The following is an 18,334-nucleotide window of genomic DNA, read 5'->3' on the forward strand; positions in this document are numbered from 1 at the left end:
GGATGAAGCAGGGACTTCAAGACGCAGGAGTGACCACCAGGAAAAGACCACCGAAATATTGGAGGCTCTTATTGTGAATCTCGTGCACGAAATGATTTCACATTCACAGGACTTGTAGATGATGCAGCTTTGCATCTTTAAATCTTTTTCAAACCAACCTCAGAAGTATTTGAGTGGTATCATTGCATACATGCACAGTTTGCATACACACGTGCACATGTCCGACCAGCCTCTCATCCATACTGTCCGGACAGAAAGGCCCTGGGAGAATGTGTGTGTCAAAAGGTTACGCAATCAGCCCACCACGCTGAGACAGCACAGACCTCCAGTGTGCTGTGGGGAGCGAGTGTGTGTGTGTTTGTGTGTGGGGGTGTCTGAATGGAATTGGATAAAGGGGAGGGGGGTCTTCAGAGAGGGGCAACTCAGAGGGGAAATCTCACTGAGGGCTGCACCAAAGTTCTCAGTTTCTCAGATCTCCGCCCCTCTATGAATGTTATATAGTTAAAGCTGAAACAGGAGAAGGCCTCTCTTCTTGGAACTGTCATTGCACAACATTATGAAAGGTGAGTGCCCTTGATTTTTGAGTGATTTGTTTGTCAGAGATGAAATTGATGCTATTTATGAGATTTAATGAACATTACATAGATGTCTTTGTAATTTCTGTTTGATTACTTATTAACTGGCAGTTGTGCTCAGTGAAAGCTGTTGTTTGTTTGAAATGGTCTCTGGCAATGGAAATCAACCATGCATGCATTCAGTCCAGGTCATGAAAGGCCTGCAGTGTTAAAAAAATGTTTATAAAGTGCACCCAGGAATCAAAGCTTGGCTTTTCTAACTTAGTTAATATATTCGGCAATTTTTCATGAAGCACAGCTGATAATCACGCTGTTTCATGGTGTAATCACAAAGCAGATCAAACGGGGCTAAATGTTCTGTAAAACAAGAGCTGCTTATATTGTATTTAACTCATCCTCAGATGATAAATAGATCAATTTTTCATATTTCTTTCTCACATCTAGAGATGAAGGATCTATCAGAGCAAATAGCTTCTGCAGAGCAATCTCACATACATATCGATATCTGTTTGCAATGAAAAAAAGAACAAGTGTACGCCATTTTAGACATGTGACAGAAAATGACTGATAGGAAATTAAAGGAGATCATTACAATTCATCAGAGGTTCATAAAATCAGTCTTTCTTGATGCCATTTTATTTTGTAGCTCTCTTTGCACCAACCGTGTTAATGTTTTCTAACTTCTGTTTGCGTCATTAGTATTCAACATTACATGCCGCAATAAATCTTATGACGCATAGGTAGACATGTGACATTGATGTCCCCACCTTATGTAACTAACCCAGTTATGTATTAGCCTGCAATTATCTAACTGTGGGAGCGTCTGGGTACTGGTATTTATGACAATGTAACTCTGATTTGCACGTGTTTAGAAGAGATGCCTGATCCACAGGCTCAGGCACCTAAGGGAATTGTTCTTATGTATATTGGTATTATGATATTAAGTATCATACAATTGTCTTGGTGTACTTGTTGGTTTTACGCTTTCAGAATGTGGGCTCAGAAGAACTCCTCCAAATAAGGGTTATTTGTTTTGTGACTCTGGTTTGTGAAAAAGCAACTACTTTGCAAACAAGTAAGCAACTGAAAGGCCAAATGTGCAAACTTTAGTGGGATTTATTTGCTATATAATATAATATTCATAATTATGTGTGTTATCACTTGAAACTAGGAATCGTTGTGTTTTTGCTGCCTTAGAATGAGCCTTTTACATCTTCAGAGGGAGCAGGTTCTTCTCCCCAATGTTGCACGGCCATGTTCCTTCTTCTTTTTGGTGGACACCGTAGGGGAGGTTAAGGCGAGGGGTATTCAGTTGGTTGCAATCTGCAACTCACTACTAGCTTCCACTAAACCTTACACACTGGACCTTTGACAGCTGTGTTTATAGCTTGTTGTCTTCATTTAGCAAATTAATCTGTTGTTGCAAATATTGAAGTATTTAACCATTTTATTTTATCAGAACATGGAACGGGCTCAAATGTCATCATGTGACTTCAGTGTGGATAACAAGCAGTCACATAATACTAAGGCTAGTAGTTGCTCCGTTGAGAATGCTGTTACACATCTTATTTGTTAAGAAATGTGAGCATGTGTCTGACACATTGTGTCGTAAATATGGAATTTAAAAGGCGCAGTATGTTATTTCTGCCATCTGTAATTTCTGCCATTAGGGATCTCACAATTACAAAAATAAAACATAAGTGGTGTGGGATCATGGGAGTTGTTGTCTTCATTGTTAAGCAACCACCCTTGCCAATGAAAATCTATCTCAGCAGAAATGTTCGCAGATGTAGGAATGTTTTAGTCCCATTTTGTTTAATCACATTTGCCGACTTCCTGTCTCACTCTGACTGTCTCCTGGAAGTTAGAGTGATAGGCTGCCAAATGAAATGCACCATCTGACATTCCTAACAGGAAGCTTGTGTTATAAACTGGAGGCACGAGGTTTTTTGGAGAAGTCACATTTTGGGAGTAGCAGGGAGTCGAATGAAATATGTTATTGAGTTGCATTATGGGAAATGTAGGATCCAGTGTTTTTAGAGCATGACCCATACTAGAGGAAGTGCAATGCTACAGTAAGTAATACCCCTTGAGGTTATCATTAAGAACAATGTCCCAAATGTGTTGAACCAACGGGTAGGCTTGTAGTGCAGCATCTTCCGTTGCATTGTGGGTAATGTAGACACTAGGATTACACAGGGAAAAAGTAGCTGGTTTTGCTGCATCCATTTTAATTTTCATTCAAAACTACCTGACAATGTTGTAAGTGCAATACCAAATTGCTGGAGTACTATTTTAAGCACCATGGGTATATGGACAAAGCCGGGCACATGATGTCCAGGAAGTCAGCCACACATTCATCCAATCATTCACCACTAAACATTCAATAGGTCAGTCTGTCACTCACTTGCTCAGTGCACAGCTTTTCAGAGAGAGGTGAAGTTGGCACTGCTTCCTGGGATAAAGCTCTTCTGGGCCTCAATGAGGTAATTCTTAATCTTGGCATATTTTCTCACAGTGTGCCTCTCCTCTGACGCTTTATAAGCATGTATGTACAAAAGCTATTTCAGCACATACTATAAATAAAGATGTTATTTGGTCTTGCCTATTAAAAGGACCATTTGAAGTCCGGTTTGCCTTCATAGCAACCACAAAGAAACTGTGAAAAAGTGAGGCAAACTGTGAACTGGCTGCAAGGCCACTGTGGATTCTCATTTGGCAGCACAGAGCAGACGGCCTCCTCTGCTTTTGTTGAAGCAAGACTTCATTCCCACCAAGCATACCTTCTGAAAACAAGGAGCTCTATTTTTACCTCAGGCCACAATTTGGCTCCAGTTCTGCAGAATTTGGCACCTAAAACAGGTCCAACCTCCAATCCCATGCACACAGCACACACACAGTCACACTTGTGCTCCACCTCTGCCCTTTGCCAGGAGGTGCTCATTCCTAAAGGTGGCTTCACACAAGGTTTCTGACTAAATTGGATTTCCAACCACTGTGTTGTTTTCAGAACTGAACTCAAAGAAACAGGCAGATTCATTGGTCCCGTGAGACCAGGTCACGCAAGATGTAACGTGTTTGTTTGTGTGGATGTGTGGAAGATAAAGTAAAGGAAGGAAGTTTGAGACGGATCCTTGCAGCTGAATTAGTCAGAGCATGTCTCCTGCAGACCGATGACCAATTTGCTTGAATTTGGACCACAGAGAGTGGATAACAGAATGGCTGGTGAGAGGCCTGTTAATGCAAGCTGACAGGAGTGAGCACAGTCAGTGAGCTGTCTGTTTCCTCCACAGAGAGAAATTCTTTCAGCAGCACTGGCCCCTAAACAGGGTCTTGCCAAGGTCTTGTCAAACTTCTAACGTGGTCACGTAACAAGCCATTACTGACCTCATCTGATGCAGGAAAAGTGACATACTTCATAGCGAATGTAAACATAAACAGGCATATTTGACGAGTGGGAATTCTGATTGAGAACTAGCCAAGGTCCTGAATTTCTCTCCTCTCCCAGCAGGTCTTAAGTAGATTTAATCCTCAAATAGGTCACCTTTTACCAGGAGGGGGAACACACTTTATGTGTTCTTTTTACTACATGAAACCAAATGTGCTGTAGATACATGACAAATTGTATAAAGCACTTTGCTTTTGAAATGATGAATGCATCAAATTAACACAAAGCATCCTCAACAAATCCATAGAAAACTGACATTTATTGAGCTGATGAGTCTAATTGGAGCCAAACTGTTAATTTGCAATTATTTAAGGACTATTGGGTGAATGGTAAAGTTCTTTTTCTTTTTCTTTTTTGCACCGGGAGTTGATGAAGTGATTTAATCAGTGCAGTGGTACGTTCAGCTATATGTGTTCGCATGAAGACTGGCTGCTGCATTTTGGATTGCAATTTTACACTTTGTGAACAAATTGTGCAAGTTCAAATCATTTGGGATCGTAAAGGATTTGGTTTTCACATTTCCTAATTTCTTCCTCATCTGTTGTGTTTCTCAGGAGGACTATGACAAGGGCAGGGCGATAATCCAATATTATCATTTATTGATTGGCAGTTGAATCACGTTTGGATAATATGGTCATATCACATTATCCTATTGGAAAAAATGTCAAAATGCGATTTGGAGCAAATTTTACTATAAGCTGACAATATTAGTGATTGAAATTCTTGTTTAACATTTGTAAAGTGTTATGACAGATGTTATACAAATCAGTGGAACAGAGTTCATGACACTGAACAGTCATCAGTTTGATTCCTGTTGGTGTGGTCGGAAAAATATGAATGTGGTGATTCAGTTAAATCGCTGTCTGTGGAGCAGGACTTGTCTCCAAGTGATGACGTTTGTTTCTCTGCTACTCAGATAAAGAAGAGACTTGTTGAATTAAAACTAAACATATATTATGGGATTGTTTCTTTATTTCTTCAAAGGAACTGCCATTAAAACCCGAGGCAACTTTGCTTCTCCAGACCTTTGGACCTTTGCCATCATGCAGGCTTTATCTTTGCCTTCTGCCCCATTTCTTCTTTGTAATGTTTATTTTTTTCCCCTCTGCTCTTTCTGATGTAACCTTTAGGGAGCACGGATGACACGGAGAACATGTCCAAGGTGGAGCCCTCAAATGGGCACAGCAGGCCGCTGGACATCGTGCCCAGTACAGAGGAGAAGATGACAGACAGGGGTCAGTGGGGCAACAAGCTCGAGTTTGTTCTGTCAGTGGCTGGAGAAATTATTGGCCTGGGGAATGTCTGGCGTTTCCCCTACCTCTGTTATAAGAATGGAGGAGGTGAGTGCTCAGATGAACTTATCTTATCTCTGGTTTGTTTTCTCATTGCTTGCTCAACACAAAAGCTTCTGCATTAAGTACTTTATTCACGTGTGTAGTCCCCCTACCCTTTAAAAACAATGCATAGGAAGTTAAATTCTTTGATTGTTTTGGTAACCAGATTTCCTCTGCTGACATCATTTTTTGCATGACTTTGTACCATGACATTCACATTAAGATTTTTTTTAACCCAAAAACTATAAACATTTCTCTGCAATGCAAATGTGTTAATCAACTGACACAACCTGCTCCAGTCTCTTCCTCTACATCACTCGAGAGCGTCTTGAAGGTATGTGAGTGAACTGCTCCTATGATCCATTTGCTTTTACAGGTGCCTTCTTCATCCCATACCTCATCTTCCTGTTTGCTTGTGGAATCCCAGTCTTCTTCCTGGAGACGTCTCTGGGTCAGTTCACCAGTGAGGGTGGCATCACCTGCTGGAGGAAAATCTGCCCGTTGTTTGAAGGTAATCTTGAGAAATATCATTAAATGGATGTTTAGTGATGTAAAAAAAAAAAGCCTAGAAGCTTTGGTGCCAAAGAAATTGTGCCTTCTGAATCCAAAGCCTTCTGAAACGTCCAAAAAATAAACTACATTGAATAGACGAAGTAGGGAGTTTCCTCAATATTTGGTACGGTTCGTTATTTTTTTAAGTTAATGACGGCGAAGGAATAAAATAATCCACTACAGCACATGCTTAGCAAGATCTGTTTATTTGACACTTTCATGACACAATGAACATATTGTGCTTTTTACGAGTGTATGGGGGGGGGCATCCATCAATAGTGTGTGTGTTATTCTGAAACAATGAGTTGCTTGTGCACCACACAGGATACAAACAAAGATTTATGAGACAAAACCAGCGACAACAGCTTAACATGCTGCACAAAAATGTAGGATGGGGGAGGAATTTCAAACATGTGTCTACAATGTGTCGGTGCATGTGCACGCCACAAAGATGTGGGATAGTGATGGATGTAGCTGTAACGGCTGCCAAGCAACCAACACTGGCTAATGTTCCCTTTCCTGCTTTAAAACAAGTCTCTAATCAGTCATAACCCACAGAGCGTGACAGCTGGTGAAGAATCGAGGCAGGCGTGCAATCGTGATGGAACAAGAGTTTAACCTAAAACTGTGCCTATTATAATTTCCCCTGCATTTAATTTACCCTCCTGTGGTGCAGTTGTTTGAAAGGGCGGCAGCGGTGAGCTGAGGATGGGATTAATCAAGTACTGCAAAAATGTGCCTCTTTGTCTATGACGAATGGAGCTGTTAGGACACTCTTGACACCACTTCAAAATTGTGGGGAGTCACTGGAGAAAAACTCATGGCTATTGTACTGACTAGTCAGGTCTAGGGGTGAGTGTTTAATTTACTGGTCCTAGCGTGGAGTGTGGAGCAAAGACAAAAACGAGGAAAGAGACGGAAGTAGTTGGAACTGGCTTCCAAGACTTGAAAATCACTTGTGTGGTTGGCTTACCTACAAGCCAGTTCATCGAGAGGCATGTCAGCAGGCCCATCGGCAAGCCTCAACAGCACTTGTCTTCTTTCCTGTAAGCGGCGTGCCTCGTCACTGTCTTCTAGTTCGGTTTTTAGCATGTCGTGGTCGGATTCTAAAAAATAAACAGACTGGTTTTCAACAAATATATTCAACAATATAGCTGCAGTAGTGTCCCCTAAAATGTCTCAACAGAAAACTGCCATCTCCACGTGGTGACTCAACGTCAATCTGCACTCCCACAGTTACTGTGTTTTTCAAAACTGAGCCTGGTTGAGTTACGGATACTGCTGCACACGCACCTCAATGTCAGCTCTAACTCATAAACTTGATGTTTCTCCTTCCAGGAGTGGGTTACGCCACCCAGGTGATTGTTGCTCTGCTGAACATCTACTACATCGTTGTGTTAGCCTGGGCCATCTTCTTCCTGTCCAACTCCTTCACCTGGGATCTGCCCTGGGCTTCCTGCAACAACACCTGGAACACAGGTGAGACACAAGACACTATACCTGGAGCATAAGATCTGCTTCTACTAGACAAATATACTCTGGCATTAATCAGGTCTAACCAGGCCTCCATCTGGATGGCAACGTCTGTCTGTAGCTCCATCATGAGGCAGACATTTTGGACTTTTAGAGAAAAATATTGGAATAATAGCCATGATATTTGGTAGACATTTATCCCCCCTCAGGATGATTTGTAATACCTTTGAGTGAACAGCGGGGAACACGGGACCCTTTTTTTTTGAAAAAGGGTCCTATGTTCCCCGGTCACATACAAAGCGGGGAACACAGGACCCGGGGAACATGGGGATGAAGAACTTTATACCTGCTAAACATCACCATTGAAGCACGAGCACGGCTGTTGACTCTTAGTGTTGTCTGCATATATGTTTGCTGATGTTTCCTTCATCATTTCATTCATTTATAGTTGAATTTGATCTGAAGGGATCGAAAGCTCCTGCACCATTTCACTCCTCCGCCTCAGCGGTGGCATTGTTTCGCTCGCCTGTGTGTAACTTGGAAACCTGAGAGAAAGCTTGGATTTCTTCACAGGATTGAATGTCTTTTTGTCTCTCCTTCATTCAAGATTCCTGTATGGCATTTCAGAGGGGGAATAGCTCCATCAATCACCATGAGAACGCCACCTCTCCTGTCATTGAGTTCTGGGAGTAAGTGCCTTTTTGTTTTGGCCTTGTCCTCGGATGGCCTTAGGCGCCAACAAGTTCACCAAATATTTAACTTTACTAGTAATTTAATCTTGTGTCCTATTTTAAATCGTACCAGATTCTTTATGTTTTTATATTCCGGATTGTTACACAAGAAAAAAAAAAACTTGAGGTTCTGAAGTTTTTAAGTTTTCTGACACGGCCTTTTGAATTGTTTATAGACCCAGACAAAAGTTGTGAGCATACATTGAATGTGGTAAATAATTACTTCTTGATAAAACATTTATAATATCTGTGTGTTTGTGTCTCAGGCGAAGAGTGCTGAGAATTTCCTCAGGTATTCATCACATTGGCTCTCTGAATTGGGACCTGGTGATCTGTCTAGCTGTTGCTTGGGTCGTGTGCTACTTCTGCATCTGGAAGGGAGTCAAGTCTACTGGCAAGGTGAATCCTCCATTCATGATAATTTGCTCTGGTTTTGATTGATATACACCTGTTGTAATGCATTTATTACAGAAGCAGCAGGAATAAATGATACACAAACTGTGCCGCTAGCAAAATCACTGTTAGCTAAAATAGCCTTTGAAGCGTTGTCACAGATCTAACACAATATATCATTCAAATTTGAGCTTAAACACAATTCAATTGCTGAAAGTGAGGCATAGACATAAGTCTTGCAGACGTGTATGTGATAAGGAGGTGCTGCTGTTTCCCCTCAGGTTGTTTACTTCACAGCCACCTTCCCTTATGCCATGCTAATCATCCTGCTGATCAGAGGTGTCACCTTGCCAGGAGCCTCCAGGGGAATCCACTTCTACCTCTACCCCGACCTGGGACGTCTGTCCGACCCACAGGTAGGCTGGACATGCAGTTGCTAACAGACACATGTATGTATGCCCGATACAATCAAAACAACGGCTATGATGTCACGTCTACCAGCCTTTTAATGCTCTCAAAATGCTCTGACGTCCTACGTGTATCCATCTCAAACAGACATGCACACATAAAAGTCCTGGTTCTGAGGGGACATGATATTAAAAACTGGTACAATACTGCATTGGGATAATAAGCCCTACAGATTAATTATACACATCTATGCTGACATGGTCTTTCTAACCCATACTAAGGTATTTTTTGACCTTTTTTGGTTTTCAACAGCCCGTCCTTCCTGGCTCCAAAAAGAAAATCTTGTCTCTGCTGTTTTATTTCGCAAATAAATGAGCAGATCCCATGTGTAACTCTAGCAAAGCCTGACCAGTGACCTAAAACATCCCAGTTAAGGGTGGATTGGTGGAGGAAGTTGTTATAAAATAGCATGATTGTTGTGGGTTGTGTAGGCTATTTAGTTGGCAGTTAAGGCAAGCTTTTTATTGACTTTACTCCTGGAACGAATGCAAGATAATTCACACTTCACAATAGTGAGTTGGTATCTTTTTTTCATGCAAATCTTGTCTGAAAGAGCTGAGAAAAGCTACATTGTCAATGAAGTAGGTCTTTATAAGCGGTATTACCAGCATCAGTTTTTTTTTTATCTGTTGCCCCTTTGACTGAGGCGGGGTTTAGTTTAGGCAAATAAAAAGTACTCAGATATGATTAACAATAGATCATTGTTTTTGTTTTCCAGCCTGCAACTTGACTGTATTGTTCACTGTCGCCACACTCACAGTGCAGCAGACACTAGACTTTGTGGGGCCTAAAACAGAGAACAGTCAAAATTGGACTTACATTGCTCAGGTGACCAGGAACACAACTAAATAAATTCTAATGTTTTTACTGTACTTGCTAGATGCATAAATGGGCAAAAGTTTGCTAACAGATCAACTTTAAATGCTAATAACTGTGTCAGTGTTGTGATCACAGCTTGTTTCAGCTGCCCTCAAGTGGCCAAACAATTAAGGAGACACAATGCAATTCCTGTTCCTGATGTTTCTTGGTATCCGTCCATTCATCTCTATCACATTTTGTGGCAAGAACTTAAACCTAAAATATGCCTGAAGTTTAAAAAACATGCACCGCTGCCACCGATTTTTCTCGAGGGGGAAAGTGTCATTTAATAATTTGTCCAGCAGAATGTCAAGAACTTATCCACTGCTGAAGGAAATCGAGTGGATTGAGAATGGTGGTGGTAACAGGCACATTTCGTCTTTCCTGCTGTTGCAACTAGTGTGAAAATCAAAAAGAGAGGCCCTATTTAATCCCTCTCAGGGCTGTGGGGATGAATACAAGCCCTGTGTGCACAGGCCAACAAGCTAGGCCAGTGGAGCTGTTGCCTTGGGAATACCTGCCTTTGTGTAATGTTGTGTCCAGAGCTTGTGTTGTTGGTTGAACCCCCGGTCAATCAGATCTTCAGTACTGACTGCCAGCTATCTAAAGCATGCCCCAGTGCCCTGCGAGCACTTCACCAGAATCTCAAGCACAAAGAGAAACCTTATTTAAATTTTGGAGTGTGAGAGAGCGTTCAAAGAGAGGGTGGAAAAGTGCTGCACTTCATGCCTCGGAGAGACCGGGATGGATAATAGACTTTGCTGGGTGGGTGATGTCAGGAGGCTAAGGTTGAGATGGATGGAGTCTGGGAGTTCGATTTAGTTTTTAAAAAGTGATGAGGTGGTGTGAGTGGAGGTAACTCTCTCTCAACATGTAGGGTACACGGGAGGCTGTGTAAAAGTCAAGCTTACAATGGACATCACTTAGTGCTGCTGTGGTGCAGAGTAGTCCCCAATACTTGATGTAGTAAGAATTTACCTTCATGAAATGAAGTCCTTTCTCAGCAGATACAACTAACTCATCCCAATTTAAATTAGATTCTGCTTGGGGCGCCCCAGTAGCTCAGTTGGTAGAGCGTGCATCCAAAGTACAGAGGCCTTGCCCTTGCAGCAGCGACCCAGGGAGTCCAGCCTGTGGCCCCCTGCTACATGTCTTCCCCTCTCTCTGTCATCTCTCAATGCTGCCCTATGAATAAAGCCATGAAAAGGCCAAAAAATACTTTATTGTTGTTTTCTCCTTTAAAATGTGTTTTCTCTATTTGGTGACGTTGTTTCTGTTCTGTTGCGCCTCAGGTATGGATGGACGCTGGAACTCAGATCTTCTTCTCCTATGCCATCTGCCTGGGTTGCCTCACCGCACTGGGAAGTTACAACAAATATAACAACAACTGCTACAAGTAAACACTGAAAGGATGATGCATTTGGCACAATGAACAACTCTGTATTCTGTCAACCTGTTGTTTAACCTTCATCTGTAATCTTTAGATGAAGAGAATCAACCTGTTAATTCCTCATCATTATATTCACCTCTCTGTGTTTTTTTTTTCAGGGATTGCCTCTCCCTCTGTTTCCTGAACAGTGGCACCAGTTTCATTGCAGGTTTTGCCATCTTCTCCATCCTGGGCTTTATGTCCTACGAGCAAAACGTGCCTATCTCAGAAGTGGCTGAATCTGGTTGGTTTTTCTTTCGCTGTTTATGAAATTAAGTCACTGCACTCACACTGATCTGTATATTATCCTCAGGGACATTATCTGAGACAAGTTCTGTGGCAGAGATCGATTTACTTTGTTGAATTATTTCAAAGACTTGAGTTGATGGACTTCCTTAAACCTCTCAATAGTCTCTGTGGTTTTGATGAAAGTAATACTAGCAAGAATAATAAATGACGGTATTTTTTATGAGAAAATGACTTTTAAAATCTGTCTAAACTCAGGTCCAGGTTTGGCCTTCATAGCCTATCCTCGTGCTGTGTCCATGATGCCTTTCTCCCCTCTATGGGCCTGCTGCTTCTTCATCATGATCTGCTTTCTGGGACTGGACAGTCAAGTAAGACTCGTGCACCACTCAAAAACACACAAACAGAGAATTCCAATATTACAGTTTACAATTAATAATTACATATTACAATTATTACAGTTTCAGCATTCTTTCAAAGCACCAGGGATTATTTATTTGGCGAATGTGCACAGATATCCAGTTGTGTCAAGTCTAAAAAGTTTGAAACGCCATCATCACTCCATGCAACTATCCAGTGGCTGAAATATCTCATGCTTCTTGTTTCTTTCTCGATCAGTTTGTATGTGTGGAGAGCCTGGTGACAGCCATGGTGGACATGTATCCCTCCACCTTCCGGCGTAAAAACCGCAGGGAGCTCTTCATCCTGGCAGTGGCTGTGGTGTCCTTCCTCCTGGGGCTCATCATGCTGACTGAGGTGGGTCTCGGTGACCTTACTTTATAATGTTTTTGAAGCATATAATCTTGCTCAAACAGGGGTAACTGTACAGCAAGTACAGGTACAAGTGTTTCTTTAACTGTTAATCATCTGAACATGATCTTCTTAACACAATATTTGTTTTCTCTGTCTTAGTTTTTCTCATTATTTGGCTGCAAGCAGGTTTTCTTTTGCTGGTTGCACCTCCAGCGTATAAACCCATGTTCGCCTGTCTCCACAGGGAGGCATGTACGTCTTCCAGCTCTTTGACTACTATGCAGCCAGTGGGATGTGTCTGCTCTTCGTGGCTATTTTTGAGACTGTTTGTATTGCCTGGATTTATGGTGAGTGTGAGGGTCAGGCTGTTTGGGAACACATGAATGGGACATTTAAAAGACAAAGGCTTTTTTCTCACCAGGTCCTATTCATTCCTGTCAATCAATAAAAACAAAAGGCTTTTTTTCTCAAGGATTATTGAGGGGAATGTTATTTCAGTCAGTTGGTTTATACAGTGAATAAAATCAATAATAGGAAAATAAATTAAAGGAGCTAAAAAAAATCACAGTAAAGTAGCCTGCTGTGTTAAAGCCAATTTTATGGTTTTTACGAAGGCATTCCTGTCTTTGGATTATTAATGTGATGGGTGTTTTCTCCATTTCTGCCGTCTAAACAGAGTGAATCTCAACACAGACGATTGTTAGATATTGATGTATGTCTCCATGGCGTTCCCTTCATTTCTCCCTGATTACAGGTGCGGACCGTTTCTATGACAACATAGAAGACATGATTGGCTACCGCCCCGGCCCTGTCATCAAATACTGCTGGCTTTTCTTCACCCCTGCAACATGCTTTGTGGGTTTCACATTCATTTTCACTTTGCATGCTTTTACAATTGACTCTCCTGAGAGAGGAGCAGCCTCTGCTGGCTGACTTTGAAAATACATTTAAATTTTTGCAAACTATATCAAATAACCTTTTAAATTAAGCCTTTTCATCAATATCTTAAAAATATGGTAAGAATACGGTTACAATTAAGGAATATTGTCACCTACTAGTATTTAAAATATCAGGCATGTAGCAGCCATCCATACATAACCGTGAAATCTCTCTCTCTGCCTCCGTTATCAGGGAACTTTTGCTTTCGCCTTGATCAAGTACTCACCTCTGAAGTACAACAATGAATATGTGTACCCATGGTGGGGCAATGGCATAGGCTGGATCCTGGCCCTATCCTCCATGCTGTGTATCCCTGTCTGGATCGCAGTGAAGCTGTACTACACCCCTGGAACACTGAGAGAGGTAAGCTTCACCCAATGGTGCACATGCATTAATGGCTCTGCATTTGTCACTCCAGCACTTAAGCTCTTTAGCTGACATTTAGCAGTTTTTCTTTTTTAATAGAGCCAAAATTATGGCAGAAATAATCAAAGATTCTTCTTGTGGTCTATCGTTTTACCAAATAACCCCAATGGTTAGATTACTTTGGGGAACCTTTGTTGGCTGTAATACCGTTTTCTTTCTCTCTTCATTTCCTTTCAGTTTTTCTACTGCCATGCACTCTTTGATTTAAAAATGAATAGATATACATTTTCTCAGTTTTTCCTCTGTTTATGGATTTTTCATTCACAGCGCCTTGTTCTCTTGACCACTCCTTCCACTGAGCTGCCGAAGACAAAGCAAGAACAGGAGAAGCTGCTGGCCATCTTCGCAGCGGACGGCGACAGCCTCCATCAGAAAGCACCTCCCACTAAGGACGGCTACTTCCCCGTTGACGAAAAGGAGTCTCATTGCTAGAGACTTGAGGGTCGGAATCAGAGCCCTGTAGAGGTCAAAGGTCACTCCTGAGCTTTGACACTCTGTCTGCATCCCAACTCTCTCTACAATACCTCACCAGGCAAGGTGGCGAAACACGCGCAGTGCAGACTTGAAGAGTCACCTGACCTGTCACTGCTGCTGGAGCTTTCTCCTTCGTCATCACCTTCGCCATACTGTATGATGGCATCAGTACATCCTTTTTTGGAGAAATGGTTCTCATCTCATTTGCCAGTAGCAGAGTCACATGTACGTTTGAAAAAATGTGGCCATTGTTGTTAAGCAGTGGCTAAGAATTAAAATTTGAGCGCGTCTGCTTTCTAAGGAAGCATTTTTATTTTGTGCTGTGGACATCTCTAAAGTTCGATTAGTCTGACATGACATTCAAGTTCTTGATTCTAACATCTGCTGTGAAGGAAGCAGAAGAGGTGTCTCATGAGTGCGCAGATCCTAAAAGTTCACTTGAATGTGTCTTAAAGCACGTCTGTAATGCATACAGAGTAAAGGCGTATTTTGTATTCCATCTTTAAATCCAATCATGCTGACAGCTCTGTTTTTACTGTATGGTAGAGAGTTATTATCTCAGGATGTATTTTTTTCTAATAAAAAAAAAATCCTACAAAAGCATACTAATAACCAATGCTTTAGAATGTAAGAATTGGATTTTAAATTTACGTTTAGCTGAACTGACCACAACTCAATTAAGCTCTGTTATTGTTTTTGTTTTTTCAGATATCTGTTATGATTTTCATTTATTCAATTTGTTTTTATTTCTATTGCTGTATGGAACAGTTGCATAAACATGTTACATGATCTTCTGAGTATTGACATGATTTTAATTTAGTCGATTTGCCTTATCTCTAATGCATTGAATCGTATGGAAATAAAATGTAAAGTGCCTGAAGGAGACAGTCGTGCCACATAGATAATATTAACATGGCAGGCTGGTCGAAGGGTTTCATTCCAAAACTCTTTCTCCGCTGTATAATAATGAGTTTCTTTAGATGTTGGAATGAATATATGATCATTGATTACTGATAGGGAACACTTTTACATATGTAACTTTTATATGCTAAAAATTATTTTTTATGACTGAATAAAAAAATACCCTCATTTGACACATTTTCTTTCTTCACATCTTCTTTTCAAATATGTTTATATTTTGTGGGATATTCAATTTATTTTTCAATTTATTTTTATTCATAATAATGAATTTATCTATTTTGATGATCAAAAGAGAAATATTCTGAATTCGAGCAATACACTCATTTACAGCGACATTCTCAAGCCACTGGAGGATGTTATGGTGTATATGTAATTTAAAGCAACACATTACTAAGTTGCAACATTACAACAAAGTAAAATACACTATATTTTATTTTGTTTTTGATTAACACTTTACAGTCTGTTTCTTTGAGCCTTAAAGGTGCAATATGTAAGAGCTGGCCACCAAATTCATACTCAAAACAAATAGAGGGCAACATATCACCATAGTAACTGCAAACTGCCGCAGTTAGCTAGTTAGCTCAGTTAGCAGTGCAGCTAGTGGTATGGAGTGGGAGCTCGGGGACCAGGTTATCATATTAACTTCAGTGAATATTTCTGCAACACAAAACACAAAACATGAACATCATAATTTCAAAACTGCCATTTCTTCCCATTCTGATGATGCTTTTAGTTGATTTCTGAATGTTTTCAAGTAAAATTATCACATATTGCCCCTTTAATTCCCTTTGAAATGATAAGTCACGCATTGCCAAGTTAGTGTAATGTACCATAATTACATTTTTACATATTATAAGTGATCATGAAAAAAAAACATGTATGCACCATAATATTGCAACACATTATAATTTAGGCAATACAATGATGTATACACAATGTAGTGGGCTTTAGGCTATGTCTGCGCTTGATATGTGAACAGTTAGCTTTTAAAGTCCATCCATCCAATGACATACTATGTCATTTATTGTGTTCAGTCATTTCAATTTCAGTTTCAATTTTATATCATTTCCTGTCTCTGGAATGCACTAAATATTTTTCTCAAATCCATTGACTGCACTTTATGGAAAGTTTACCTTCAAACCAGCAGGCTGTTTTGGGTGTTGTTTCAATTCAGCAAGTTTCTGGAATGAAGTAAGACAAGTGTTTAACTATACAAAAGAAATCTGAATGGCTCATACAAAAGGTTATTTATAGACAGTGACGCTGGGGAAATGGTGTGACTAACACAAATCAGCTTTATGCTGTCATTTCTTCACATCTCAAAGTACTAAAAATCTCCAGAAATATAAAGAATCGCCGGGGGTTGCACTCTTTTAATGTTCTGACAGGATTCATTGTGTGCTGCTGAAGTACAATTTATGTCTCAATTTGACATTTAGTGAAGTTTTAGTACCAGAATTATATATATATATAGAATTATAAGGCTGTAGATGGAGTGCAGCTCTGAGCTACAGAGCATCAAGGATTTGGTGTATGAAGCAAAACTGTTCCAAAACAATTTTCTCATATAAATTACTGAAATAAAAAAGTGAATTTCATCAATAAGTGCAGAGTTTATTTTAAAAGTAATGCTGGGATTCAAAAGACTCAACACTCTCTAATCAGAGATGTTTAAACAGTATACATTATACGGTTTAATCTGAAAGCAACTTCACTTCACCTTGATGGTATGAAAAACTTTGCGGCTCTCTTGTTGCTACACTCAGTGTTGTTTGTTGTTTTTCCCTTTCATCAAAATTCAAAAGGATTTAAGGAGTTGAGGAAGTTTGTACTCCCCGAGGACAAGAGCTCTTTCTTCAGCAAAACAACACAGAACTTCAACAGCCTAAAAAAACAAAAACAAATAAGCGACGTGTGGAGGGCTCCTTGTGAGATGAGAAGCTCTTACAAGTTGAATACTGTTAAAAGGTTAGAAGGAGTTTCTCTGCTGCATTTAGATAACAAAGAAAAAAATGATTAAGACATTTTCATTTGAAAAGTATGTCGTGAAAGGGCACTGAAAACTGAGCCAGGGTGAAGAAGAGAGTCAGGAAGCTGGTGCATTGTGTTTACTCTTATAGCCCGATAGAAACCTGCCTCCCCTCACAGGTAGTATGTGGGCTCCTTCTGGTTGTCACTGTGCAGCCTCAGGGAATGGGTGCGCCTGTTTACCGTGTCTGCACATATCATTTTTCAGTCTCACAAACAATATCCAGGCTGACGGATGCTGCAATATTACTTTCATGCATCTCATCCCATCACTTTGAAAAAGTACAAATAACAATTCCATAGTGTAAAAATGCCACATTCGCAGTCTGCATTAAATTTTTACATTTTCTATCAGTATACTATCAATAACTATACTTAAACTATCAAAAGTAAAAGTACTCTGTTCAGAACAGTGAAATATGATTACATATTTTAATTACTTAATTCAACTGGCACTTTTTGTTTTGAAGGAGAAATTCAAACGTTTAATGAGGTAATAATACAAACTCAGAAATATTTAGTTCTTCCATAACTGAATGAACAAGCTGTTCTCAGAGGAAAATAAGGTCCCCTGATCACTGTTTGAAGCTTGAAAGGTGGCAGTGTACCTGTACGGCAACTAGTCAAAGTTAAACAGTATAAGGTTAAGGTCCGTTTATGTATTTAGTTTGTTTAGTTGTAAAAATGTTTTTTAAAAAATCAGTCAATTTCTCTTTTGATTAAAATTTCTTCCTCCAAACTACATAGTGCACCTTTAATATAATGATGCATTGATGTGCAAGCAGCATTTTAACGGTGTAGCTGCTTGAATCTGAGCTCCTTTTAACTGGCCTACTTTGTATACTGTTTAACCATAACAATTCATATTTTTTTATAAAACAGTTTTGGATGTAAAATCTTAATCTACACCAAACTTTAGTGAGTACATTTTTTAGATAAACATGCAATTTTGTCTTTTGATATGCAGCAGTGTAATAAAGAAGGAGAAAATTGAGATTCTCAAGTCAAGTACTCCCACACATTCATCATATTTATAGGCCACATATGTCCAGTAGGCCTAGGAACTTTATAGTTACGTCCCAACAGTGTATAATTAATACAATAAAAATGTATAAAAGCAGCTGTGTCTGTAACTGCAACTTCTTTCTTAACCTTTAGGCGGTGTAAGTCTACATAACTGTGCAGTGGAGCCCAGGCGTGTCTCTGTCAGTATCCATGTTGTCCAGCAGGGGTCGCTGTCGTCGTTATTCTGAATCGCTCACTGTTTACGGAAGTGCGACTGACGT

General features: G+C 40.2%; 1 protein-coding gene across 1 annotated transcript; it reads left to right on the forward strand.

Moving 5' to 3' along the window:
* Positions 1 to 437: 437 nt before the first annotated feature.
* slc6a13 (solute carrier family 6 member 13) lies at positions 438 to 15,193 on the forward strand. Its single transcript, XM_084365432.1, has 15 exons — positions 438 to 563; positions 5,154 to 5,363; positions 5,734 to 5,868; positions 7,248 to 7,388; positions 7,990 to 8,071; positions 8,380 to 8,512; positions 8,788 to 8,922; positions 11,125 to 11,228; positions 11,381 to 11,505; positions 11,766 to 11,878; positions 12,126 to 12,263; positions 12,505 to 12,607; positions 13,015 to 13,115; positions 13,392 to 13,562; positions 13,893 to 15,193. The coding sequence occupies exons 1-15, from the start codon at positions 557 to 559 to the stop codon at positions 14,055 to 14,057; spliced, it is 1,863 nt and encodes a 620-aa protein (XP_084221558.1). The 5' UTR covers positions 438 to 556; the 3' UTR covers positions 14,058 to 15,193.
* The last annotated feature ends 3,141 nt before the right edge of the window (positions 15,194 to 18,334 follow it).

This window comes from Pagrus pagrus (genome assembly GCF_965226575.1).
Source record: "Pagrus pagrus genome assembly, chromosome: 10".
Taxonomy (NCBI): domain Eukaryota; kingdom Metazoa; phylum Chordata; class Actinopteri; order Spariformes; family Sparidae; genus Pagrus; species Pagrus pagrus.

Excerpts from the sequence above, each read along its gene's own strand:
- slc6a13 (XM_084365432.1), top strand. Across the intron at positions 8,923-11,124 it reads GACGTCTGTCCGACCCACAG|GTATGGATGGACGCTGGAAC; the intron begins GTAGGCTGGACA and ends GTTGCGCCTCAG. Across the intron at positions 11,879-12,125 it reads TTCTGGGACTGGACAGTCAA|TTTGTATGTGTGGAGAGCCT; the intron begins GTAAGACTCGTG and ends TTTCTCGATCAG.